The sequence below is a fragment of the Mustela nivalis genome (genome assembly GCF_964662115.1).
Source record: "Mustela nivalis genome assembly, chromosome: 5".
In the NCBI taxonomy this organism is placed as follows: Eukaryota; Metazoa; Chordata; class Mammalia; order Carnivora; family Mustelidae; genus Mustela; species Mustela nivalis.
In genome coordinates, this window is record NC_139024.1 from 139,095,606 (window position 1) to 139,121,737 (window position 26,132).

Here is a 26,132-nt window from a genome sequence, read left to right on the forward strand (position 1 = left end):
GCAAGATCCATGCTTTATGAACACATTATTCTCACATGTCTGCGTGACAGGTTTGGTACACAAGATTCTTGGTTCATTTTACAGATTCTGAAACCAATTTGCTCAAAAGGTAAGTTCTGAAACCATGGTTGGTGTAGCAAATGAATATATCAAAACAAACTTTAAAAACTTCATCCAAATATTTACATTTAAAAAAGACATTTAAAAAATAGGCTACTTATTAAGTGTGCTTGAACAAACCATGTGTGGAATTGAATTCCATTCATTATGGAGTTAGTTTTCTGCTAAACACATACTGATACTATAGAAGACCCTGGCAGCTGAGGATTTAAGAGTTTTCAACTGTTCCCAATCAATGCTAAAAAACGAAACAACATGACAAATAACTTCTGAGGTACTAATCTGAACCTCAGCAGCGGAAAGGCTAGCATGTAAGGCAAATTACTTAGGAATCAGAAGGGCTGGCACCTGTACCTCAGTGGCTTTGCCACTGCCTCAGTACCACCAAGTAGTCAATGAAACTGTCTAGAAACCATTTAAATTTTGTAATTACACCTCACTGCATTATGGTTCTAGGAGTTTCAAAAACTTAGGAATTCACAAAACAATGTTTTGAAATATATTCCTTGAGAAGGTGGAGGGTCTCCTATATTACATTAAACAAAAAAACATGCAGTTTTTACAGCTCATAGAGCTTTTTCAAAATAAGCTACTGATCATACAGCCCAATTAAAAACTCAAAACACTTTATATTACAGATATAGAAAGTTTATAGTTCAGCAATGCCAATATAGAGAATTTGACACCTTAGCCCCTACTTGCGAAGTGATTAACAACTATACAACAATAACTTCTATTCTATTGTCATAGGCTTTGGCTCAGATGTTTAAATACTTAAAGAACTTGGTAAGATTTTTTTGTTTGTGTGTCTTGTTTTGCTGTTGTTTCGTGTGGGAATGGGCAGGGATTATAAAGAAGAGGGCAGGAGGGGTAAATCCATTGTATTAAAGACAGATCAGGAATTAAACAGCCACTAGAATTTCATTTACCATTTCTTTACAAAATATATGTGGGAGAATATGGCTTAAAGACAGAGGGGAAAAGCCTCTTATCTGTTCACACTATTTTACTTTACTCTTTATCCAGTCTGACAATAATGCCAAACTTCATTTACTACCTGGGACAAGAGTGACTCTAATAGGATTTTACAAAGTCCAATCTAATTTTGGTACTGAGATCTTAAGTGCTTAAAATTTTGGAATTCTTCAGATTTATTTAAAAAAGGTTTTCTGAACAAATTACCCAAAAATATTAGATAAAAACCAAATGGTTAACTACTTAAAAAAATATCCAATTCCTTTTTTTTTTTTTTACAGATTAGTATTACTTGTAATATATCTCTGCCCCTATAAACTGACTTTTTGCTTAGTCTATAGACCAAGGCAATTTTTTTTCAAGCAAGATACTCCTATTAAGGGAAAAATATGATCTCTTAAAAAAACAAAAAAACCTAAGTGGATCAGAAAGAAAAACAATGGATAACACAACTCAGGTCCCACAAATGTACCATTTTCTTAAAAAAAAAAGTAAAAAAAGAAAAAGGGGTGGATTTTATATATCAAAATCAGCAGAATTCTCATGCTTCACAATTTTGTTGCTAGAAATCCCCAAATTCCTTGGACTCATTTGGGAAGTTTTCTGAAGGTGCGCATTATGGTAAACAGCAGCAAAATACCAAAACAATTCTATTGCTAAAAAGCAGCTACTCCTGTTTGTGCCTTTAGAATACTAGTTGTAAAACAGCAACAACAAGAATACTAATTTGCTCCATCAACTGGATTTGAGCAATTCTCAAAGAGAAACGAACTATTTTCTTTAAAACAATCTAAGGCAGGACATTTACAATCATATTGGACAAATATTCATTGAGTTTTGGCGGGGGGGGGGGGGGGAAGTACCAGAAAATGTCAAAAAGAGACACAACAGCATTATATTTAGTATTCTAAAGGCAGGCTTCAGGTAGTTCAACAATGATTCTGGTAACACCAACTGCTCACATACATACACACGCACACACATAGATTTTAATGGCTTAAAAAAACCAAATTTGTTACTTTAGAAAAATGAATGCAGTGCATTTTCAGTAATATTATCGCCACAGACTCTGATTGCTCAGTCCACACATAAGTAGTAGTTGCCTTCTATGGTGATATGGCTTCTCTGCACTAATTCCCATCAGGCCGAAAAACATTAGGGCAGGTTAAGTAAAGACTGAATTGTTGCACAAAGGAACATTTACTCATCAGATCCCACTGATCTCTTCTGTGCCCGTTTCCTGGGCAACCTTCTTGGTGAAGCTTTATCTGGAAGAAAAGAGAAAGTTTTAACTTGCTTATTGTAAATATGATGGATGCAAAAGACCTTTAAAAAGCATTTTCCTTCAACTTTACCACTAAGTTTACAAAGAAACAAAAGAACACACATGCAAAAACACCCTAGTATAAATGCCTCTTGTGTAGTACAGGTTGTTAAACTAACTTTTAAAATAATCCTTCAAGAAGTAACTCAATTCAAACAAAACTTTTTTGTGACCAGGGTGGGAAAAAGTCTCCTCTTGGTTACTGGAATATTTAAGCAACCAAGCAAAATCTTAAATTCAACAATTTAATGTTTATACATGTGTAAGTACGTGCTTTAGAGATAGTGTCAAAGGTACGAAATTTGCAGCTTAAAAACACCTATACTGCCTACAAATTAAGCCATGCAGTTTGCTAATTTTTGGCAATTCCACAAATTTAGCTGCAACGAATAGCAGGTTAAAGGAAATTTTTAGAAGATCAGTATCAAAACCGTCCTGCAAACGTAAGCCTTCTTTGTATATACACTTTTTTCTCTTTATCTCCTTACATTATCTTCCTAGTGGGTTCTATTAAACAAAAGCTAAAATTGGTGGTGAGTTTTTACTTTGATCCAGTAAGAGGAGTCACCTGTATGTTTCTTTAAGTAAGGCTATCTTCTTCTCTGACCACTACTTTTTTAATTTCTAGGAGCACTTTACATATTAGGAAGTAAGACCCTTCGTGGTACAAGTTACAAACTAAAATTATTTTTCCAGCTTAAAAAAAAAAAAAAATGAAGGGCTGGAAAAAATATTTAACACCAAAGTATGGAGTTTATTTTGTAAGCATTTCATGAACAATGGTATGAAAAAAAATTTACCTAGAGGATCTTAATTTTTCTAAAATTGCCAGATCCCAAAACTGTAATATAAAAATATATAGTAAATGTCTATCAAGAATACTTAGCAGCTAAATTCCTTTTCAAAAATATGCTTTAATGACTATGAAATACTGAGTCTGCAAATCATAGGAAAACTGACCCCGATACTTTATTAAGATAGGTTAGTTAATGAAGTGTTTGGGGGGGGGGGGTCTCAACTCACCCAAAACTGAGCATAGAAGCATTTTTCTGATGGAAAAAGCCTGCAACTTTCATCAGATTTCAGAAAGATTAGACTAAAACTACTGCCTTTATGCAACTGACCAATTATTAGATAATATTTTAAGATAAACAATATGCTGAATATTATCTTTGAGCTTTATTTATTTAAGTAGGCTCCATGTGGGGCTCAAACTCTGGACCCTGAGATAAAGACCTGAGCTGAGATCAACAGCTGGACGCTTAACCAACTCAGGCACTCCTCAAAATGTTCTTTATTTTTTTAAGATTAATTATGTCTTTGAGAGAGCAAGAGCACAAGCAGGGGAGCAGCAGAGGGAGAGGGAGAAGCAGACTCCCCGGTGAGCAGGAAGCCTGATGTGGGGCTCGATTCCAGGACCCTGAGATCATGACCCAAGTCAAAAGCGGATGCTTAACTGACTGAGACACCCAGATGCCCCAAAAAAGGACTTTGGAATCAAACAGCCCTCTGTGTGAATGTAGTGGTTACTATGCAAACTTAAGTCAGTAATCAGCACTTCACAACAATTTCAACCATCTGCGGCAGGGTCTTCAATAGAACACATGAAAAAGTGCCACAAAGGACCTTTAATGCCTGTTTCAACACCCCAACTGGACTCTAGTAAGGCAGCCAACTCTGCCTACCTTAACAAGAAATCTAAAAACCTCCACCAGCCCAGCACAGCCAAGTTAAGAAGCAGATACATGAGCAACAGAGTAAGACAGCATTCTAGAGTCATTCGGCTTTTGGGATAATGGCTCCAAATTCCTCAAGGGCCTAGAAAGCAGCATTTTATCTTACTTCAGCAAAAAACAGTAACTGATGTGTGTAATGCTTTTCAGCCCAAGAAAAAAAACAACCCCCTCTTACCACCTGCCCCACCAAAAACCTTAAAAAAATACTTAAAAAACCCAAAAACCTAATATATTATTTAAGGTCAAAATACTTCAACTTTTAAGAGCAAAGATTAAAACTATATGAAATAAGAAATCACTTAACTGAAAGAACAAAAAACACTGGAAATGATGTTAATGAGATTCAGTAAATGGGGCAGATCTGAAAACGCCCCAGCTGTCCTTATTTAAAAAGAAAGGTGTTATAGAAAACCACCTAATTGTGGCAAAGCTGCAACTTTTTTCTTTTTTAAAAAGACAAAGGCAAAACGTCAGCAGAAACCTAAACCTGCCCTCACCAACCCCTTCTCAGACTGCACAATCTATCCCATTTCCTACTACACCTGGGGGAGTCATATTACATAAATAGCTGTCAGATCAATTTCTTAAATTAATGATATAAAAATTACAAGCTTTCTAATGGATCCCCAAATTAAAAGAAAGTCAAATTACATGAAAGACTTCATCTTTCTAAGTTTCTGATCAGGTTGCCTTACGTATACATTTAAAACACTAGTATTGGGCACCTGGGTGGCTCAGTGGGTTGAGCCGCTGCCTTCGGCTCAGGTCATGATCTCAGGGTCCTGGGATCGAGTCCCGCATCGGGCTCTCTGCTCGGCAGGGAGCCTGCTTCCTCCTCTCTCTCTCTGCCTGCCTCTCTGCCTACTTGTGATCTCCCTCTGTCAAATAAATAAATAAAATATTAAAAAAAAAAAAACACTAGTATTAAACAAAGGACCTATAATTTTCTATTAATAGCACCTAACCTGTCATTTACAGTTAAAAAGACTTGAGGGAAACAGAAGCACCCTAATCTGAAATGCACAACATATCAGGAGAAAATGTATTTGTAGCAGGCTCAAATCGTTTCAAACCACCCCTCCTTTCTTTACATTCTGATGAGTGAGATGGAGACGAGAAAAATCTCTTGCCAAATTAAACAGTGGCCCCTGAAACCTGTCTGTCCTCACACTACCCGCCCCCCTCCAATATTCCTGGAAGCCTGAGAGACTTCCACTACCATGCACACACCTCCTGTTTCATTATTTTTAAATTTTCTCTTGGTTTTCTCCATTCTGTCCTCAAATATGAAAAGCACATGTCTTATCTTTGAAAGATAGGGCTATTTTTTCCTAAATTATCTTTAATTTGGCTCAACCCCTTTACTCTGAGAAAACCATGTTCGAAGGTGGTTCTCAAAGTATGGTCTGGACCAGCAGCCTCAAAAATCACCTGAGAAAATAGATATGCAAATCCTTGGGCCTCACCCAGACCTACTTGACTGGAAATTCTAGGGGGTGAGGCCTAGCAAGGGTAAGAAGCTGGCCAGGTGGTTCTTGAGTGCTACAGTTTTGAGAAAAGTATTTTTTAAGTTGAACTGCAAATATCAGTATGATTTCAGGGTTTGAAAATATATGTATTTTCTAGCTCAGTTCACAGAACAGGCCTAGAAAAAATGTCACCCAGTATCAGTGACATTCCTAAAGCCTAGATTTTCATTTCTAGTATCATCCAGGAGTCCTTGGAGAAACAGCTTGTTCCATGCCTAGAGCATGGAACACAAAATGTCTGGATTATCTTGATGAGCCAGCAAGGAAGGGATCATTCAAAGATCCAAAGGGTGAGAATGGAGGTGGTTCAAAAAAGGCAACTGGTAAACCCATCTCAGCCCTTTGGTTGAGATAAAGCATAGAAAGGCAGCCAGCAGTCAAAACTGTAACAATCTGAGCATGAAAAAAAGAATAAAGCTAAAATATACTGATTCTATGAAAAACTAAGTTGGTACATGATAATCAAAAAACAAGAGAAAATTAGAAAAACTCTTTTGTCACATTGGGCGGTTTTTAAGTTAACTCTTTGAAAATTGGAAAGTAAAGGGAAATTAAGCACTTATCCTCCTCTTCTAACAGTAACTGCTTTCTATAATGTAACCAAAAAGCCCCAGTTGATGGAGAGCTCTACTTCACAAAAGAATGGCAGTTAGTAAAAATTAAAGAAATTTCATTAAAAAATCAACACAACTTCTGAAACACTGATTCATGAAAGGATTGAAGCTGGTGAATGGTTTGAACTGGGGATCTGTGTGATTCCAAAGTAATGCCACAGAGATAACTTCAAGGTTACAAGCAAAACCACTTCCCTTTCCTGGTTACATGGGAACGTCATGTGGCTCCTACCCTAATCTAGTGCTCAATTCAGGATCACTAATGGTGGGACAATCAGAGACTGTCTCTTGATGTGATCAGGGAGAAGTACTCATGATATATGCTATGAAACAAAAATGATTCAATCTAATCAAACCTATAGATTTATCTTCCAAGTTAAAGAAATTTTAACTAAAAGGCATCAAGAGAAAACAATCAGAGAAATCGGGAACATGGGACTTTCTCGAGTCTCATCCTTCAGGGTGATAACTAGGTCCAGCAGCACTGGCACCATCTGGGAGCCTGTTAGAAACACCATTTGGTGTTGCACCAATCTGAAACTTTACCTGAACCTGCATCACAGCAGGATTTTCAAATGATCTTTACACATATTAAAGTATGAGAAGCCACTTGCCACAGGTCGAAAAGCCAACCTTTTTGAACTGTTATAAATTAAAAGGGACTTAAAAAAAAGGTTGGGGGGGGGGTACTTAAGACAGAGCTACCAGGTGCAATGCATTGTCCCATATTGGAAAAACAGCTGTAAATGATATTTATGAAACCACTGAAGAAATTTTGACATGATTATTTATTAATATATAAAATAATTCATTACTCTTTAAATGTGATGTTATTTCTACCAGGAAGGGAGTTATTTCTTTGCAAATCAGAATTTTTTTGGAAGTAGTGTGGCACTGTAAAAAAAAAAAATTAACTCTAAGAGAGCAAATAATTAGAATGCCTGACTGACTGAGCAAAAAGAGCACTGGACTCGGGGCGCCTGGGTGGCTTGGTGGGTTAAGGCCTCTGTCTGTGGCTCAGGCCAGGATCCCAGGGTCCTGGGATCGAGTCCCACATCGGGCTCTCTGCTCAGTGGGGAGCCTGCTTCCTCCTCTCTCTCTGCCTGCTTCTCTGCCTACTCTGTCAAATAAATAAATAAATAAGGCATTGGACTCTTGATCTCAGGGTTGTGAGTTCAACCCCCATGTTGGGTGTAGAGACTACTTTAAAAGGGGGGGGTAAATAATCATGTTTTTACTAATCACATGTATTTTTTTATACCCTTCTTCCTTCTTAACTTTTGTGTTCCCAATTTTGAAGATATTTTTCTTTTATTCAAAGTAATATACATGTATATTTTAAACCTAAATTTTAGGTAGTTAACATATAGAACAATACTGGCTCCTGGAGTAGAGTTCAGTGATTCATTACTTACATAGAACACCCAGGGCTCATCACAAGTGCCCTCCTTAATGGCCATCTGCCATCTAACCTGTCCCTCACCACCGCCCTTCATCAACCCTCCGTTTGTTTTTTATCATTAAGAGTCACTGTACACCCAATTTCTGAAATGGTCTCAGGACTCCTTTGATTTCACAGGATGAGGCTCCAACTAGCACCTCTTAGCTCCCAGGCTTTGCTAATAGTAATGGTGAAAAAGGACTGATTATGTATGAGAGTGTGACATGCTTTCCACCTATTTTCAAATTCTAGTAACAATTTATAGATAACATGCCTCTCAATAAGTCTGTAGAGGGCAATGAATCACAACCCCGATTTTGATAAAAACTTTCATCTTCCTAACTGGAAAATCAGATTATATCAATGCTGTTCAGAAGTTTCACTGTTGTTTATGAAGTTTTTCCAAAATGAGGGGTTTCATGTAAATGGAAAAAGGAATAATACAAGTATCTTTGGTGGTTAAGACATGGACCTAAAACAAAATCAGATTTTGAGCAAGAAAGACCAGTACCATTAAAAAACATTTAGGGACTTTAACGCTATCCTTCTTTGAGTCTTAAGTCTTCCTGGGAAAGCACATGGGCTTCAGAATGTGACAATCCAGCTGAGGATCTTAGCAGGTTATTTTTTCTCAGTAGCAATTTCCCATCAGTAAATAGAGACAGCACCTCACCTTGCAGAGTGTTCTAGAATGCCCAGTATAAGGAGGTGCTAAACAGTCCTTCAACAAGGCCTCCCTAGATCCTAATATGGTCCCCTTTCCTAACTTAGAAGTTGTCCATATAATTCACTCTATCACATATCAGATACCATCTCTGATTACTCAAATATTTCATAAATGTGCTTTATTTTCCTCAGGTGGAAATATAAACTCTGAAAAAAACAGTAATATTCTTCTTTTCAACATGCCCACTGAGAACACAGCACAGTATTATGACAGACTAAACACCTGATACCTGCTAATGAAAATACCATCATAAATACAAACACTCTGTAAGTGTAATAATTCTCAGCTTTAAGTTCATGAACAACAATGTCAGGGAGAAAGATACTATAAAACCACTCGCCTACCCACAATCCATTTGTCATGCAGAAATTCTTTGGGAGGGATGGCTCCACAGCTTATAGTGACTTTACTTTTCAATTGTGACTTTTAATGCTTTTCAACATTTCAAACAATTCTGTGTAAGATATTTAAAATTTAGTTATTCATGAAGAACCCTTATTTTAAACATACCAGACTACATAAGTAATTCTGATGCATTATAAAGAGACCACAGTTTACCCTACAACCTAATTCCATATTTTGCTATCCGTATCAGGATAATATGGAAAACTTGTCCTTAAACAGCAAAGATTTAAATTTGAAGATAAATTATTTCATGGGATCTCAGCTACCACTTACGCTGTATGTCCCAATGTCTCCAAATCTTTTAAATTAATTTTAAATAGTCTCTACACTCAAAGCGGGGTTTGAATTTACAATCCCACTCCACAGACTAAGCCAGCCAGGTGCCCCATCAATGTCTCCAAATCCTGATACACCTCTGCTCTAAATACAACTTTCAAATGCTTACTGGACATCCTTATCAGGGCTCCTCACGATCAACAGACCTAGTTCTAATTCCTCTCCCCTCATGCACTGTGCCACTCTTCTCGTATTCCCTAACAGGATCATCTTCTATCCAGATGCCTAAAACTCTAACTCTTCCCTCCTTCCTCCCTCAAACATCCAAAAAGCCACCCAAAGCCCAATCTGCTCCAATCCTGAAAAACCTTTCTAGTTTCTTTTCCTCCACATCACTACTACTTTAGCTTAGGCCCTAAAGATTTCTCAGATGCTATATTGAAATCATCTAACTGGTATCCCAACTTTTAGTGGCTCCTGCTTGCTATGCTTGCTAAACCATACACCACAAAACTATAATAATTTTTTTAAAAAAATATGAATTTAATTCTCTGCTTCAAAGTATCTGATGGCTCCCTTTTATCAAGAAGAAAAGCCAAGTCCTTAGCCTGGTACATAAAACTGAAGACTCCTTCTCACCTAACTTCTTAAGACTCTGGTCAAAAGTCCACTTTCATGAATGACTCCCCTACTCTCTCCTAGAGAACAAAGGCCCCTCCCTCCTATGCTGTTACTGCTTTGTACCCACTTCTAAAAAAGGAACTACCATATCATAATTATGTTTCAACAGAGAAAGCTCCCTGAAAGTAACAATAAAACAATTCACTTCATAACCCTGGAGAGGACATGAACTGCCCATTCACAAGAAAACAGATACTAAGTGGCCAATATATATGTGTAAAGAAGTCAAACCTTATTAACTGTATGAAAGACAACATTTCGTACCATACGGCCAAATTAAAACATTTGATAATACTTAATACCTAAGCCTGGTGGGCAACTGGGTGGCTCAGTTGATCAATCGACTGCCTTTGGCTCAGGTCATGATCCCAGAATCCCGGGATCGTATCCTGCACTGGGCTCCCTGCTCCACGGGGAGTCTGCTTCTCCCTCTGACCTTATCCCCTCTCACTTTCTCCCTCAAATGAATAAATAAAATCTTTAAAAACAAATACTTAAGATTGGTGAGAATGAAAAAGAAACAGGCAATATTGTGCACTGCTGAGAATATAAATTATCTTTTGAAAGGGAAATAGGACTTTTCATTAAAATAAAAATAAAAATGTATGTAACCTTAGACCCAACCATTTTACTTTCAAGGAATTATGTATCCCAGGTACAGGGGTGGGTGAAAGGGGAGAAGGAGGTCAAAAGGTACAAAACTTCCTGCTATAAAATAACTAAGTCATGGGGGTATAATGGATATCACGACGTCTATAGTTTTTAATACTGCACTATGTATTTGAAAGTTTGCTAAGAGGGTAGATCTTAAAAGTTCTTGTTACAAGAAAAAAAAAAAAAAGATTTGGGGTGCCCACGTGGCTCAGTCAGTTAAGGGTCATGATCCCAGATCCTGTGATAGAGCCCCGAGTTGGAGACCCTGTTCAGTGGTGAGTCGGCTTCTCCCACTCTCTCTGCCCCTCCCCCTGCCTGTGAGCATGCATTCAAGTAAATTCTAAAAAAAAAAAAAGTTTTTTAACTATGTGTGGTAACAGATTTACTGTGGTGATTATTTTATAATATATACAAATACTGAATCATTACACTGTGCATGTGAATCTGTTATATGTCAACCAACTCAATTAAAAAATGATAAATTATCCCATAAATTTTTATATAAAAATGTTCATTATAGTTTTAATTTAAGAAAGAAAAACTGGAAATACTAAATATCCTTCAATACAGAATAGGTTTAACTTATCATGACACATTAAGATAAAGGAATACTATCCAGTTATTAAAAAGAATGAGGTAAATAAAGCACTACCATAAAAAAAAATTCAAGGGGCGCCTGGGTGACTCAGTGGGTTAAAGCTCTGCCTTCGGCTTGGGTCATGATCCCAGGGTCCTGGGATTAAGCCCCACGCACTGGGCTCTCTGCTCAGTGGGGAGCCTGCCCCCCCCCCGCCTGCCCCTCTGCCTACTTGTGATCTCTGTCTAATAAATAAATAAAATCCTAAAAAAAAAAAAAAAAAATCCAAGACATGAAAACTCAGAAAGTAGAACAGTGTATGCAATACAATGTCATTTGTATAAAATATTCACAAACAACGGACATACGTACTGGTAAATGTAAAGAAAATACTTAGAATAATGAACACCTATTATTTATAGAAAATGCAATTAGTGTAGACAGGAGGTGATCTCAGTTTTTCATTTCTGTACTATTTATTAATGTTTTTAATACGAAGCCATAGTACTCTTATAATGAATGTTTCTTAGAAGTCCATTTACAGGGCCCCTGGGTGGCATCGTCAGATGAGCAACAGACTCTTGGTTTCAGCTCAGGTTATGATGTCAGGGTCGTGAGACTGAGCCCCACATCAGGCTCCATGTCAGCAAAGAGTTGGCTTGAGATTCTCTCTCCCTCTGCCCCCTTCCTGCACTAGCTTACTTGCTCACTCTCTAACGTAAATAAAGAAATTTTATAAAACAACAACAGTCCATTGACAATTGGAGGAAAAAAGTCTTTCATTCTTTCATAAACATTAGTATTTTAAGTAATCACATACATAATGAAACTGAAATATATGTTAGATAAACTACCAAGCAATGTTTCAGTTTTATTCTTTCAAACTACAGTGGGCAGTTAGTAGTTAGTTTTTCTAATAAATACAGTGCTAGAAAACTCTTCTATTACTCATTAAACTTCCTGTGAAGTATTCATATGCTATACAAAATCCAGTACTATATGTAGCAAACACCATTAAAAAATTTAATTGCCTCACCTCTTCTACTCTGCACTGAAGCAACAGAAAAAAAGAGATAGGAAAGGATTAGGAATACATACAATTCACACATTTGTATATAAAACTGCTGATTTGGAAGCATTCTAAATTAAAGCTTAAAAATACTACTCAGAATAAAATTTTAAAGTGTTTATTAATATTACACTTGATTCTATACAAGTAATGAAAAAGATGAGTGTTAAGTAGCATTGACCAAGCATTTTGATACCTAAAATACTTAATTTGTATTTAAGAGAAAATTTTTCCAGCTAAGTTTTGAGTACTTACTGATCTGATTCAAAGTTTCCTGAGGAATCCAACTCATGTCAACATCATTCTGACTTGATGTACCCATCTCTACCTTCTGTAAGGGTCTCTTGCGCTAAAAGAGCATAAAAACATTTTAAAGGAGTTCTATTATAATGGTCACTATAATTTTTAAGAAAGTGTATTGTTACCTAATTTAAATATCTTAACAAATATGTCCTCTTCAAAACATATTCCTAGTCAAGTATTTTATTAATTAGAAGGATAAATTCATGCCTAACTCCAATTATAAAGAATAGATGATAAGGAATAAAACTTCATAACAATGATTTATTTTCAGGTTTTAAAGGACATTTCCTCTGCTATAAAACTTTGTATGTCTGTGGGCTGGTGGACCGACTAAGAACTTCTATTTATACAGTGATTTTTCTCTCCCGTTAGGAATCAAATCATAAATTTATCTTAACATCCAACAAAATTCAAGATAATTACTGGAATGCTGCACGCAGGCAGGTAGATTTCTGCACTGTTAGCTAACTAAACACAAACAATTGGCACAGATAAAACAAAAATTTTAAATCTCATTTAAGCTAACAACCTCAAACTTTGTTCCTGGAGTATTTGCATCAAAACTACTAGGGAGATCGGGCACCTGGGTGGCTCAGTGGGTTAAAGCCTCTGCCTTCGGCTCAGGTCTGCATCCCAGGGTCCTGGGATGGAGCCCCGCATCAGGCTCTCTGCTCAGCAGGGAGCCTGCTTTCCCCTCTCTCTCTGCTTCCCTCTTTGCCTACTTGTGATCTCTGGCTGTCATATAAATAAATAAAACTTAAAAAAACAAACAAACAAAAAACTACTAGGGAGAAAGTGATTCAATTCCTTCTTCAGTCTTGCTCTTAAACAACAAACCTAATCATTTATGTAAGAGTATTAGGTATATCATCCAAAACTGGACTACATGAATACATGAAAAGTAACTAAAAACTGGCTTCATTCAAATGAAAACAAACAAAAAACCCCCCTAAAACAAACAAACAAAAAAACTGGAGATGTCCTTGTATCTAACACGAATTTATAGCAAAAATGCTACTATGAAAATGAGGTAAAGAAAGTTATGGAAAGTAATACTTGAGCACTAAGTATTTCTCTTTTAAAGTACTTAATACAAATTTTGAAACAAATCTTGTTATAGTTTCTATTGAGAGGAACATGGGCTATTCTGTTTTCTTTGCAGGGAGGACAGATAAAGACACAGTGAAAGAGAAACCAGGATTATGGCAGGTCCATTAGTGCTGCCACTTTACTACCCTAACAAGAAAGCAGAAGTTTGATGGAATACGGCCAAATTCATTCTTTCTTTTTCAAATGAAAAGCCTCAATTAATTGCTAACTGGAAATTATTCCTAGAGTTAATAGTATTAAGGCAAATGTAAAAGCTGTGCTGCTTAAAGGCATAGAAGCATTCATGAAAAAACAAATAGAACAATGAAATCTTATGTCTGAGTTTAAGGAATGAAAATTCTAACATAGGGGCGCCTGGGTGGCTCAGTGGTTTGGGCTGCTGCCTTTGGCTCGGGTCATGATCTCAGGGTCCTGGGATCGAGCCCCGCATCGGGCTCTCTGCTCCGCAGGAAGCCTGCTTCCCTCTTTCTCTCTCTCTCTCTCTCTCTGCCTGCCTCTCTGCCTACTTGTGATCTCTGTCTGTCAAATAAATAAATAAAATCTTTAAAAAAAAAAAAAAAAAAAGAAAAGAAAATTCTAACATAATTTAGAATTACAATATGAAAGTAAAGATTATTCTGGAAGATGTAGCCAAAAGACCCTAATACATTTGTGTATGGAAGTCTGAACAGACACAAGTCACGTATCCAAGATCTCATCTTTAGGTTTTATTTTAAAAAAGGTGCAATAAACCTGTAAATGCACAAACCCACAGTTGAGAGCAAAAAGCCACAAATAACCAGATTATACTTAGTACGGTAACAGCTTTTAAAGTATGGCTGTAAGAGTCACTCATCTAGAATTACCTTTCTAGATTCCAGGAGTTGATGAAGGCCAACAACAACCAAGAGCCCAAGACCAGCAAGGAACATATACATAAAGATTCTGATATAAAAGGAAAAAGCAAACTAGCTTTAATTCTTAAGAAACATCACAACTAATTAAAACTACAATCCTGCTTTAACTCAAACAATACCATAGCTGTAATCACAACTAAAATTCTAACACAATATATGCTTTCCAAATAACTGTAGAGCAAAGGAAAAAAATATTTTATATTCTACTTAAGTCTAGGTAGTAAGTTTCACAGATTTATCTTTAAGAACAACTGGTCAAAAAAAGCAATTATATGATCTAAAATAAATAAAATTACAATTTATTACACTCAAGCTCAAGCTCAGTTAAAATAACTGCATTAGGTTTTGTCTCCCTCAAATATTAAATTATTTTGCATAATTTAACTTAAAAACTGCTTTTGGTCAACTACATATTTGGGTATACAGTGGCAAATGACTCATTATCCTTCAAGAACATAGTTTCTAAGAGAACATCTAGTTTATATTTTTAACAGCAATTGAAGAGGTATGTAACTTAGATGATGCTGGTGATCAGCTCATGAGCATGAGGTAGATAGGAATTTAGAAAGAAGGGACATTCAGAAAGCCAACTACCTTTTTAAAACAATTTTGGTCATTTTCTATTATCTTTCTTAACTCATTATTAATAGTTATAAAATATAAAATCCTAAAATACAGATTTACATAAGCAGGATTTCACAGGAATCTTAGTTTGGTCTATTTTCATTATTAAAACAAAAGTTGACAGGAGCAAGCCTTCCAGGCCTGCCCTGTGAGATCAAGATCTACAAACTGCAAATTTCACTTACGTTTCTCCATCCAACCCATCCTCTCTTTCAATAATTGTAACTGTTTGATTGAAGACAGCATCTTGGAATACATTGCCCTATTAATAAATCACAAAAATGTCAACGGCATTGAAAAAAAATAGAAAATTATAAGATTTCTGAAAACTGTTACCCTAAAAGATATAAAACAGCCTTCTCATCACTTAGGTCAGTAGGACTCAAAAGTCACATGTAATTGCACTATACAAGTAATTCAGACTCAACATTATAATATTACTTTCTTCCACAAAATAAAAAATGCCTCCTTCTTTGCTAAAGTTGTCCTCTGCTTTTGTGAAGGTGGGAAAGGGGAAATGTGTGAGAAACCAGGGAACTAAAATAAAAAGGGGATAAAATGCACAGATAGAAAGAAAGCCCATAAATACCCATAAACTAGAAGCCATAACTTCTGCTGAGTATAATCCTCCAAAAAAGAAGGGAAGAGTATGAAAACGTATATAGTAGCAGCTGCAGTAGCAGATTTTAAGAACTAGACTTGAACAGAAGTCAAATCCATGCTCTAAATTTATAATGGACTGGAAATCAATTTACAATAAATGTAATTTTCAGTATCAAAATATTTTTCTGTTGCAGTCTTGGAACAATTTGTCAGTTCAGCACAACTTGTTTTCAAATACAAGAATCAGTGGGATAATACATAGATAGCTATTTCCAGTGTTTGATGCTTCACACAAAGGCAGTACTCTTCAGAACTGTCACTTACTGCTAAACTGTAATAATATAAGTTTTACTTCAAAATCTTTCTACCTGCATTGCTCCAATGACAATTCCAAGAATCAGAATACATTGATATAAACTAACATTCAAAATGGTACTAAAACTGCAACGTGTCTGTTGGATTAAGCTTAATTCTGCTTGAAAACAAGATAAAATATATAATTATTCAAACTGCATAACTATAATGTTGAGGAAGAATAATATATTATTTTGAAGGATGAAAAACCCACTAATTTAAAAACAAAAGAAAACTTAATTGCAACATGAGAGATTTACCTTAGACATGACTAAACATGTTAACACTACGTGAAGAAAAAGGTTGAGTAAACTTCCAAGAAAGAATGAATTTCCTTCTCTGAGAACTTTTTGAGAAGGGAATGGTTTAAATGTGCTCTCATCTGAAGGATGTAATAGCTGGCACCTAGAGGTCAACTCCCAGCAATAAAATTCTAGTGGGATTCTCTCATTCATTCATTGGACATACTATATATATATTAAAAACCACAAAAAAGACAACAGAGCTTGTATAAGACTATTTGGTTCTCATAAACCATAAACCTCACTGTTCTATCCTAAAAATATTTAATTATATTTTTATCTACGAGTATATAAAATGATGGAAAAATTTACAGAAAGCCCTTAAGACTTAAAATTAAAGCAGTAAAATGGGAAAAATAGAAGCAATGAACGGAGGTACAAAACAAATTACTCTATATATTTTACCATCTTAGTAAGAAGTAGACTCCACTGTGTGGCTTACTGTCCTGTTAATAAGCTCAAGCTCAAGTCACACCCTCTTTGCTACTACAGGCTACTACCTATCTCTAGTCTGATTCAGTTATGCTGGGCTATCACCTGTTCATATCTATCTGCCTTGCTGAATTCTAGACCTGAAGACAACTATGACCAAATTATTTTTGCCTCCCTGTTGTCCATCTCAGCTCCAACCATAAATAGGTGCCTGAATGAATAAATATAAGAGTATTCATTTAACAATGTCAATTGTTCTCATCCATCTGTAACTTAAAAAAAAAAAAATGTTTAGCAGGCCTTACATTCAAATCTTTGTAGTTCAGATTGATGACTAAACCAAAGGGTCGTCCACCCATGGGCTCTGCAGGAATGAAGGAGTATTCAAAAGTTGCCTGTCTCTGGGGTGGCACTACAGTGTTCAGAGGAAGAGCTGTGAAATTCTGGATATAAAACTGGTAGTCCTGAGGATAACGGAATGAGGCATCTAAGGATTCAACAATAAAATCTTCTGTACCCTTGTTTGTAAAGCCAACTAGGAACTTCACAATGTTATTTGCTGGAAAATCTAAGAAACAAAAAAAGGAAACCAGAAGATTAGAAAACATTCAAAGCACACAAAATAAGTAGACATAACTAAGGATCTGAGCAAACTTTCCTACAAATGGATGTGGTTTCAGAACCTTTTCAGTAGAGCACCCCAGTTTCCTACTAACTAGTAACTGATTACAGTTGGTGTATAAACTGGAACGCTTCTCTGTACTCTAGCACTCCAACTTCATAACTGAACACAGAATCTATATGTTAGACTACATCACTTCCACGCTATGTGGTCAAAGAAAGAGCTGTGTATTTTTAGTAGTCAGATTAACTTGCAGTGGGACTACTTGTCTTGAAGTCACCTCCAACTTATATCTGTTATCTGTGCAGACAAGAAAAGAATGACAGAAAGGTAAGTCTAAGAGGTCCACCTGAAAACTGTAGTATCTTTTAAAATATTGAAAAAATAAAATTAACCAGGTAACCCATACCATTTTAAGCAATCAATCAAAACACAAAATATGAAGTAACAACCCAATGAGGAAGCTATAAAAAAAGAGGGGAAATCTCTTAATCAAATCATACTTTTTGTAGGCATAAAATTTGAATATATGTGGGAATAAAACAAAAACTTGAGAAGACCAAGATAATAACATCAAAAAGAAAATTCTTCAATAATTATATGTGGCCTACAGAACTGAGTTTTACCCAGTTAGCAGAGGCTTTGGGACAGACACATCTGAATCCATTTTTATAATCTATTTAACAGAGCAGTAACTCTGGACCTGTTCTACATCTCTCTAAATCTCAATTTAACAGTAACTATCCTGATACAGTTTCTGTTAAGATAAAGTGAATGCACACAAAATACTGAGAACAGTATTGGTTTATAGCTCCCCATAAATATAAGACATTATGTTTTCTTTTAATGAAACTAGGCTCTAATCCAGGTCTAACTATACAGATTTAATATTTCACTAATATTTATACACTCAAGATATGAGTCAGTTTACTGTGGCAGTTTGAAAAAGTTTAAAAACAGTATCTTCCAAAAGAATATTTAACTTCTAATTAAAAGAGATACTACTTAATTTCCCCCTTAGTTTAATTGCCAGGAATACTACCTTATGGATATGGGTAATCACACATGTAAGAGGATTTTTTTCAAATATGTATTTATACCATACTTGTAAGAAAGAGGAAAATGAATAAAGATTTTAAACAGTACTAATGCTTCCCCCAAAAAGTGAGCTTGTCATCTGAAAAATTCCCATGTCTGAGTTAAAACTAACATTTCCCTATTACCTTCTCCTTTCACAAACAGGATAGTTGTATCTGCACTTGGTGAAGCTTCAGGTTCACCAGATACATCTTCTTCCTCTTTATCTTCAGCCTAACAAAAACAACATTGAAAAGATAATTTTGGAGGAAAATACATCATTTAAAAGTAACGACTTCACTAGATTTGGGACAAAATATTGCTTCTCCCAAGCTTTGCTGGGATTAGGGATTAGGAGTGGTATGGATTTCAGTGTATCTTATCAGTTAGCATAAAAACTTCCATAGTCGTCATCTCTAAGAATAATATGCATACCAGTCCCCTGGGGCTTTTATGCAGCTCTGATTCAGTTCCAGGGAAAGCCTGAAACCCTATTTCTAAAAGCACCCAGGAAATACCAAGGCTGCAGGTACTCAAACCACACTTCCGAACTATAAGGTTCTTGAACATGGGTTGGTAAACTTTTATCTGTCAAGTTTGAAAAAATTTTAAAAACAGCATCTTTCAGAGGAACACTTAATTCACAAGTTAAACAGTATTTATTTTCCCTCTCAGTTTAAATGTCAGGAATAGCGCCTCACAGGAAAAAGTCTCAAACTCAGTCTCCCCACCCCCCCCCCCATCTTCCCACAAGGGTGAAGGAAATAGGACTCTGAAAGCAGCACCAACCCAAGGGCCCAGATATCAAATATTTTTGGCTCTGGGAACCATGAGGTCCCTCTGGTCAACTCTGAGGCTTCAGTATGAAAGCAGCCACAGACCGTATGTACAACAATAAGAACAACTAGACCTAGCCTGCAGCCATTTTGCTGACTTCTGTTCTAGACAACCTTGTCATCATCCCAAATTAATAAAACAATTTTCCTGTGAGAAGATGTCACAACTTGGAAGAAGTGGTTTTATTATTATTATTTTTTTTTTTGTTAAAGATTTTATTTATTTAGATGACAGAGAGATAGTACAAGTAGGCAGAGCAACAGGCAGAGGGAGAAGGAGAAGCAGGCTCTCCGCTGAGCAGGGAGCTCAATGTGAGGCTCCATCCCAGACCCTGGGATCATGACCAGAGCCAAAGGCAGCCACTTAACCAACTGAGCCATCTAGGTGCCCTGGAAGAAGTGGTTTAAAAAAAAAGTGAGCAGGATCACATTGGGATGGATGATGGAAAGGTCCTAAAATTCAGAGCTGCTCAACTTGGTACATTTACTGTAGATTGTTGAATTTTATGTTTAAAACAGGTTAATGGTATGATATGTAAATTCTATCTTCATACAGTAGTTAAAAAATATAAACAAACTTTAATGTAAAAATTTAACCCTTAGGGCGCCTGGGCGCTCAGTTGGTTAAGCGTCTGCCTTCAGCTCTAGTCATGATCCCACGGTCCTGCTTACAAGACCAGCATCTGGCTATTTGCTCAGTGGGGAGCCTGCTTCCCCTCCTCCCTCTGCCTCTTTCCCCAAATCATTCTGTCAAATAAATAAAATGTTAAAAAAAAATTACCTTAAAAATTTTTAAAAATTTTAATCCTTGGTGCAGCACTTCTCTACTCATCAATCAGGATTACAGAGATCGTCATATACTTGAAGTGTTCAGGTCTTTAACAAATTGAGATGCTTAAGGGCACCATTTAAGGGCACTGTTTACTGGCATTTTGCTTCTCTCACTTATGTAAAACACTCTTTCCCTCAATAGACAGACTTCTCAAGGGCAAAGACTGTCTTATACTTTAAACATTCTTCAAACCCAGGTCATATACTTAAGAGAAGACACACAAACATTTGTTTGATGACTGGGCAATTGTTTGATGTTATATATTAAATATCCTTAATGATACTATTCATTTAGTAAGAGTTAGTGAATTTCTACTTTTGAGAAGAGACCTACAAATAGAAAGAGACCAGAGACAAGAAGGCAGGAATCATAAACTGTAATAAGGAGAAAGGAGTACACTTGAGAAATGGTTCAGAGAAATCACCCTGAAGATTTGATTAATGGGGTGTGGGATAAAAAGAAAGGCAAGAGCTTGAATCACTAGAGCTGTATCAAAACAGAAAATAGTTACAGAGGTGGGATGGATGGTAAAAAGCTGAATTCCATTTTGAACATATAAAATTTCAGGTACGAATGGAGTATCCAGATGGTGCTATTTGGCGGAGAGCTGGAAATAAAGGTATGGAGCTCAGGAAGGTAAATACCTAGAGAGATAGGATCTGAAGGTAATCGAGAAAAGGTGGTGCTGGTTGACACCACGGTGTCATTAACATGAAGGAGCCAAGCAGAGGGAGAAAAGGTGGTAGAGAGACCACGCAGCAGCAATTGGGCAGAGGAAACTAAAGGGGCAGGGGGGGACAGAAGCCAACACGAAGGAACTCAAGGAAGGGGTACTCCGCAAATGCTACCAAGAGCTCAAACAAGATAACAACGAAAAACAGGCCAGGAATTTCGCAATTAGGTCAATGGTGACTTAGCAAGAACAGTTTTACTGGTTACATCAGATGAAACCACAGTACAAATGTGAAGTGGTACAGTTTATTCTTTTCAACGTGCTGGTAACGAAAAAACGTGTAGCAACTTAAAGTGGAGAAATATGAAGTGGCATAGGGAAATACACGCATAGCTTATCAGAATCAAGTCACTGAGAAGAACAATAAAGTTACAGAAGGAAATAATACAAAATCCCACAGGACGAGATGGGGACAAGAACACAGGTGGTAGGCCTAGCCTTAGAAAGAGTAAAGACAGACAACTCACTATTTTTTTAAAGAAGAAAACGTAAAAAGGATGAATGAATAATATATTCAGAAGTAGAAATTTGATACAGTTCATACTCGATGCCCTTCGTTTTCGGACACTGAAGGCAATGTGTTGCTAATTCCATGAAGAGGACTGATTCTGGAGTAAAAATTTGTGCAGGATAAATTATAGTAGTCCAAGAGAGGAAATAAAATGAGCTAGAAGCATGCTGCAATGATCTTGATTTTAGCCCAACATTCTTACTGTTTTACTGTAATTTTATAGTAAAAATTTCAGAACTGGACTTTTAAAAGAGATCTTCTCTAAGCCCCTTCCTCTTCACAGGGCACATTTTATACACTGTTTACTCCCTGCTCCTCACTGTCTGCCACCAAAACACATATATACCGCCCTAAGAACAGAAACTTCATGAGAGCAGAGAGAATAACTAGCTTGTTTACTGCAGAACTAAGAACAGTGCCTAGCACATAGTAGGGACCCAGTAAATATATTCTTACTCAATGAAGGAAAAAATGAGGAGGAAAATGAGATCTAGAGCGAGAAGCTACTCAAAGTAAAAAAAACTAAGTAGCACGCTACCCAAATCTATCAACACTGGTTCAGTGCCATTCCCACTGTTACCTCTCAGGTTCATGTCTATATGATCTTTAATTGTTCTTTGTATCATGCCTCCCTCCTTGTGCAAGAAAATATTCATGATCCATCCTCAGTCACTGGCCTGTTTCTCCCAACTTCAATCCATTCTGATCACAGTAACAAACCTCTAAACGCAAGACTTTTAATCCCAAATTGGTCTATAAAAAGATAAATTCTAGGGGCGTCTGGGTGGCTCAGTTGGTTAAGCGCCTGCCTTCTGCTCAGGTTATGGTCCCAGCGTCCTGGGATCAAGCCCAAACTCAGGCTCTCTGCTTAGCAGGGAGTCTGCTTCTCCCTCTCCCTAATATATAAAATCTTTAAAAAAAAAAAAAAAAAGATAAATTGTAGAAGTGATATAAACATGAATTACACTGTATAGAACACTGTATAGATGTATAGAACACTAACCAAATCTGTGGGTTCATCTTCTTCCACCTCTGCTTCATCATCCTCATCTTCAATTATTGAATCTTCCACTGTTTCTTCATCTTCTGTGAGATCCTGAGCTGCAGCTAATGAGCCTAACAATAAAACACAAATTAGAAGTTAAGCTTTACCGCTGGCATACTGATGTTTTTCAGTCCCCGGTATAGGCAATACACCTTTCCCCTTGGAGTAATTCAATCTCCTAGTTCCCTTGAAAGATGCCAAATTACAATGCATCTAGAATATTCATGATTTTTTCTTATCAATAGTCTTACCAGGGACACCTGGGTGGCTCAGTCGTTAAGCATCTGCCTTCAGCTCAGGTCTTGATCTCAGGGTCCTGGATTCAACTCCCACATCAGGCTCCCTGCTCAGTAAGGAGCCTGCCTCACCCTCTGCCCTCCCTGCTTGTGTGTATTCTCTCTCTCTGTCTCTCTCAAATAAATAAATTAATTAAAAGAAAAATAGTCTTATAAACTGTATGTTAACTTTCATGGGAAATGCTGTTTAATTTTCAAAAGCACTTACTTGTCGGGGAAAATGAACTGCTGAAACTAAAAATGCCTTGAAGCTCGAATAAAAAGCCTCAAGTAAGTTTGTTTTAAAACTAAGACACTCCAGGGGCGCCTGGCTGGCTCAACTGGTTGAGAATCTGCCTTCAGCTCTCAGGTCATGGTCCTAGGGTCCTGGGATCAAGGCCCACATCCATTTACCTAGCTGCCCCTCCCCCGAGCAGGCTCCTTACTGCGAGGGGAGCCTAATTTCTCCCAATCCCTCTGCCCCTCCATCTGCTTGGGCGCACATGCCTGTGTGTGCACACAGGCATGCTCTCTGTCAAAAAAATAAAATTTCACAAAATAAATAAAAGAAAGAAGCTCCAGAATTTAATCCCTGTTATTAACCATACAAAAAACAAAACCCTGTTCGGGTCTAAAGGAAAACAGCAATCTCAGTAACTAGGCAAGAAACATTTGTTATTTAAGTTAACTACAGCTCAAACTCTTAGAACTTGATAGCAATGTAAGTCCAAGGAACAAATATTTGTATGTCATCCACGGTAAAAACTAGCTTGCATAAAGCACATTTAGTAAAATAAAATCTATACTGGTAACTTCAGGGTTGAAAGCACTGAAAGCATGCACTTATTTTTGCATATGGTTTCAAACATTTTTTTTTTGGCAGGCAGAGAGAGAGAGGGGAAGCAGGCTCCCTGCTGAGCAGAGAGCCCGATGTGGGGCTCGATCCCAGGACCCTGAGATCATGACCTGAGCCCAAGGCAGAGGCTTAACCCACTGAGCCATGCAGGTGCCCCCAAACATGTCTTAAGTACTTTTTAAAATTTCTCTTACATTGAAAAATTAAGCATAACTAAGGCCAAGAAACAATTTTATAGGCTTAAGTTCTCTAAATAAGTCATATTAAATCTATTTCAGACAAGAAATTTCAAAGTTCTACTGACTCTTCCAACATTTCTCAGAAAGAATGATGATGTGGCAATTCAGATGGGGAAAAAAAATGTGGGAAAGGAAGCATGTGTACATGCTACAATACCCAGGAAAAACAGTATATATTAAGGACTCTGCATTTTAAGCCTTTTCCAGTTCCTTGAATTTTTACCGGCTGTTAAGATTTATGTAAAACATTAAAGAACACTGAACCACACATCATGAACTGAAAAACAGCCTCTACTGTTTGTTGCACAAAGACAGCGCATTCATAATTTACAAGTCACTTTGTAAAACCAATAAGAAAAATACCTATCCTGACATAATAATTTTAAGTTGGACTTAAATTTCAGGAGTTCTCAATATGTACAACGGCTTTTCACCCTGCATTTCAGTAGATACTAATATTAATCAGTAACAATTCTGTGCCTAGAAAGTTTAGCAATTCTCAATTGCAAAAATTAAAAATATCCTTTGAAAGAAGACCATTCCTCACAAAAAAATGTTTAAAGCTATCCAGTTAGGTTTAGATACAATTGACATTTCTTAAAAAAAAAAAAAAAAAAAAGGTTTTCAAAATTGAAAAAACATATTCTAGATTCTAAGTACAATTGTCAAATTTTCTTTAATTTTTTTTTTTTTTAAGATTTGATTTACTTATTTGACAGAGACATAGGGAACACAAGCAGAGAGAGTGGGAGAGGGAGAAGCAGGCTTCCTGCCAGACAGGGAGCTCAATGCGGGGCTCAATCCCAGGACCCTGGGATCATGACCTGAGCCACCCAAGAGCCCCCAATTTTTTAAAAAAAGCCAATAAGAACAAACCAGCAAGCAACTCATAAAGAAAAAGAATCCCTCTTTAAGCCTGCAAATGAATTCATTAAGAGATTTGATTAATTCTCTCACTTGGTTTTTTATCCACTAAAGAGCAACCAGTCCCTTCACTCTTCTTTGCAAAAGCACTGGTGGATACCTGCCATGATCATTCATATCGTATCATTCTCACACAGCTTGCTTAAACTTACAGATTGAAAGGAATTCTAGTGATCGTTTAGTCAGACTGACTTTTACAGATTAGAAAGCTGAAGTTCGTAACAGAACCCGGACAAAAAGACAAGGTTCCCCATCTTTAACGCCGGGTTAAGTTATTTTCACACCAAATTAACTGCTGGAAAGAATAAACAAACGTATAATGTCGAATTCGACGTTTCTTCCCCAGGGAAATGTGATGCTTCCCCAAAACAAAAAACAGTTACAGGAAAAAAAGGGCGGGGGGAGGAAAACGAGGGCTCAAGTAACAGGAATTCCTCAGCTGGCCTGGGAGTAGGGGTGGACAATGCAGGCGAAGATGGGGAGTTTTTCTGAAACGAAGACTCCTGGTAACACACAGGGTGCAGGGGCTGATAAGCAGGGAGAGGACCACGAAGGGGGAGCGGGAAGAGATGCTCTAGGAGTTTAGGTGTGTAGAAACCACGGGTTTCGGCAAATGAATGAAGGAGGGCTCCCAACGTGGAAGCTAAAGACACGTCAGCCCAGAGCGGAGGGGGTGGAGCGGAGGCGGCCAGAAGAAATACAACGGCTGCGGCGCGCTCCGGGTGCAGCTGTGCCCACTGCCCACTCGCCTCCTTCCCTGTGCCCAAGACCCCCCAACTCCGGCCACAGCAGCAGGCGCGGGTCCCGGGACAGAGAAACGCAAGGCTACGGGCGGCCACCAAGCAAGGTCGCCCGGCACTGCCCCGCGCTCCGCGTGAAAGGGGCGGAGGCCCCAGCGGGGATTCGCCCCGCGCGCGCTGGGACCCCCCAACTACAAGCCGGGGGTCGGGGAAGGGGTGGGGAGAGGCCGGCGGAGCGGATGACGGACCCAGGATCCGCTGCCGCCTCCGGCTTCAAACTTGGCTGTCGCTGGCTTCTTCCCGGCCAAGACCCGCTGCCCACCCCCCTCGCCTCACCTCCAGGGCCACTGCGGAGCAGGACCGTAGCGGGGAACACGAGCAAGAGCAGCAGAAGCAGGCGGGAGAGGAGTCTCATGGCGCGGCCGGTCCGGTGTCCAGTCACCGCCCGCCAGTGCTCTCCGCGGCTCCGGCGGTAATGGCGTTACTCTTCATCCGGGCTCCGGGAGGGGGCGGGGCACGCATCACGCACGGGCCCTTGCCACGCCCCCTCCTCTGGCCGAGGAACGCCGCCAACGTGGCTGCTTGGTCGGAGGGGTGGGGAGCGCGGGCGGCACCAGGAGTCACGTGACCGGCCGCCGCGCTCTTCCGACATTCCCCCGAAAGTCCGCCTCCTGCGGTACACGCGGGCTG

The 26,132-nt window shown here is 37.9% G+C and overlaps 1 protein-coding gene across 1 annotated transcript; it reads right to left on the reverse strand.

Annotated features, from left to right (window-relative positions):
* On the reverse strand, positions 1-25,967 carry SSR1 (signal sequence receptor subunit 1). The gene is made up of 8 exons (XM_082729804.1): positions 25,779-25,967; positions 22,367-22,479; positions 18,598-18,685; positions 17,058-17,320; positions 15,247-15,323; positions 14,387-14,465; positions 12,384-12,477; positions 1-2,363 (listed from the first exon to the last, which is right to left on the reverse strand). The coding sequence occupies exons 1-8, from the start codon at positions 25,855-25,857 to the stop codon at positions 2,296-2,298; spliced, it is 861 nt and encodes a 286-aa protein (XP_082585930.1). The 5' UTR covers positions 25,858-25,967; the 3' UTR covers positions 1-2,295.
* Between the last annotated feature and the right edge of the window lie 165 nt (positions 25,968-26,132).